General features: G+C 56.2%; 1 protein-coding gene across 1 annotated transcript in view; it reads left to right on the top strand.

Moving 5' to 3' along the window:
- Window positions 1–1,833: 1,833 nt before the first annotated feature.
- Window positions 1,834–2,535, top strand: part of LOC121365927 (serine/threonine-protein kinase PAK 3-like) — a gene marked incomplete at its 3' end in the record, with an annotated part of 5,077 nt that continues 4,375 nt past the window's right edge. Inside the window, exon 1 of the mRNA XM_041490538.1 lies at window positions 1,834–1,875. Coding sequence (XP_041346472.1) covers window positions 1,846–1,875 — 30 coding nt within the window. The remainder of the gene's footprint in view (window positions 1,876–2,535) is intronic.

Raw genomic sequence — 2,535 nt, 5'->3', positions numbered from 1 at the left:
CCCTGGGATCACTGATCCAATTCGAGACCACCAACCCAATTCAAGAGAAGAGTTGCACACGTGTGAAGGACTAATAGCTTCAATTTAATACAAAGCGAGGATGGGAGGTGCTGGGGTTATGCATGTGTATTATTTTGGGAAATAAACAGAAGGCAAAGAACCCTGTGCGGAGCGGTCACGCATTTTGGGGACAAGCCCCGTGCCGCCTGCTGGTGTAATAAACACACAACTTTCCAACTTGAACTAGGTAGGGAATTTTCTTTTTCCGTGATTTTCGGTTTTAACGGTTCAGGGGTCCCCCAGCTCTGGGATCGCCCCTCTCTGCTCTCCCCACTCTGGGGGTCCCAGGGGTTCCCCTCCTCTGCTCTCCCGGGGTCCCCAGGACCAATGTCCTCCCCTGCCCACACTGGGCAATGGCCACGTGGACCCCCAAAGATCCCCCAAGGGGCTCAGCTCTGGGGTCCTGCAAGATCCAAACCTACACACACAGAGGGAAAAAAACCTCCCAGGGATGCCAGATGATATTTGGGGATCAATTCCACAATCTGTGAGCCCCAGAAACCTCCTCAATAAAAAAACCCTCTCAGGGACCCCCCGATAGATTTGGGACGAGCTCCCCCTCCCCACGCAGCTGCAGGATGAGGTGGGGGCGATGGTCCCGTGGCTGCGGCCACAGGGGGCACTGGAGCCTCCTGTTTCTCCTTCTTTTCCTGCTCCTGCTCCTCCTCTTCCTGCTCCTCCTTTTCCTCCCTCCCTCCTCCTCCTCCTTCCCAATCCCTCCTCCTCCCCAGTTCCTGCCTTCTGTGTATTTGGAGTGGAGAACCTTGCTTGTTTTTAGAACTAGAACAAAGATCCCAGGTGGAACAAGGCTTGCTGCTTTTAGTCAGAAGTATCAGTGACTAAAGGTCACGTTTCCTTTGGTTTGGTGCCGTCCTTGCTCCTCCTCAGTGTTCAGGCTGGGCTATGGGGTGTCCTTGTTTGCTGCATTTCCCGAGTTCCCCTTGGATCCTTTGGGCAATCGGCTGTGCCCCGGGAGGGTTCTTTGTGCTCCTCTGTGACACAGGAGAACCTTGCAGGCGGTTTCTGCGTGAGCTGCTGCTGTGCTGTCACAGGAACACTGCCCCGTGCCCGTGCTGTTCCCGTTGCTGTGGGACACGGAGGCCTCGGTGTCCAGAGTGGCTCTGGGCTCCTTGCCGGAGGATCCTCCTGCCCGAGGCATTCTCAGCAGCCAGCCCAGCCTGACGGGTGTCCTTCTGTGCTTGCAGGGCTGCAGGCTGCAGACGTGTGCAGCGCAGCCAGAATGATCCAGCACGTGCTTGCTGCAGTTTGCACCCTCTACTCTGTGGCTTATTCGGGGTATTTTTTAACCCACTTGGCACGTAAGTCCAGGTTTTCCCTGGCTGCAGCACCTGTGCCTTTGGCCTTGCTGTGTGCTTTCTGTTCTCCCTCTGGAGCTGGGCTGACTTTGGAACCAAATGGCCATGAAGACACCATTGTTTGGGAGAGCTCCTGCCAGCAGCTGCAGCTGAAAAAGGGGGTGTCTGCAGCCAGCGGGGCGTGCACAGCATTTGCAATGAGCCCGGGGGGTTCTGTTCCCTCAAGCGGGGACTCTGTGCCAGCAGAGCCTGGAACTGCCTCCCTTTGCTGCTCCAGCCAAGAACTGACCCAGCCCAGTATTTTGTGCTGATCTCTTGCTTGCTGTGGGAAGGGACTGTGGCTCCTGCAGGGATGCTGTGAAAGCAAAATGCTCTCGGGGTTGCCTTGCTCCATGGCATTTCCCACCACAGGCAGTTTTTCTCCTAACAGCATCTGGTTCACGTTCCCTCTCCCGTTGCAGGGCACCTCATGTCTGGATCCCGAGCAGCTCCTCCTTGGGTGAGTGGGAAAGGAACCTCTGGTGTTTGGAATTGTGCAGCAAGTTGTGAGCTCGGCATGTGGCAGCTGAGTGCCAGCCTGGGAGGCTGAAGGAAAGTTCCTGTCAGTGTCTTTGCAGCAGCAGCAGCAGCAGCAAAGGGATCCCTGGCAGTTTTCTCCTTTTCAGCTGAAGAGCTTTTGAAGAGCTGCAGGTCTGCTTTTGCAGGCAGAGGATTGCTTGCTGGCTTTAGCCATGCTGGAATATCCAATTCCCAACAATAAGTGGCCATGTCGACATTAGCCCAGTGTTAGTTTGAACAGCTGCAAACCCAATTTCTGCTGAGTGCAGCTGGATGTGCAGCTGAGGATAAATAAGGTGATAACTGAGATAGAACTTCCCGTCCCTCACGCTGCCGTCTGTCCACAGGGCACAAAAGCAGCAGCAGCAGCTCCTGTGGCTCCCTCTGCTTCCAAAGAGGAGGCCAAAGAGGAGGGAGACAGCAGTGAGCTTCCCGCTGCTCTGGGGGACGATGGTGAACTTCCCTCAGTGCCGGGAGATGACAGTGAACTTCCCGCTGCTCTGGGAGACGAGGGCGAACATCCCGCGGCGTGGGAATGCAACGGCGAGGCTCCCGCGGGGTGGGACAAGGACAGTGGACATCTCCCGGCGTGGGACGAGGA

This window comes from Pyrgilauda ruficollis, unplaced genomic scaffold, assembly GCF_017590135.1.
Source record: "Pyrgilauda ruficollis isolate IOZ18807 unplaced genomic scaffold, ASM1759013v1 scaffold1235, whole genome shotgun sequence".
NCBI classification, from domain to species: Eukaryota; Metazoa; Chordata; class Aves; order Passeriformes; family Passeridae; genus Pyrgilauda; species Pyrgilauda ruficollis.
The sequence above is the reverse complement of the archived record's forward strand: the minus strand, read 5'-3'. Positions and strand labels throughout refer to the sequence as shown.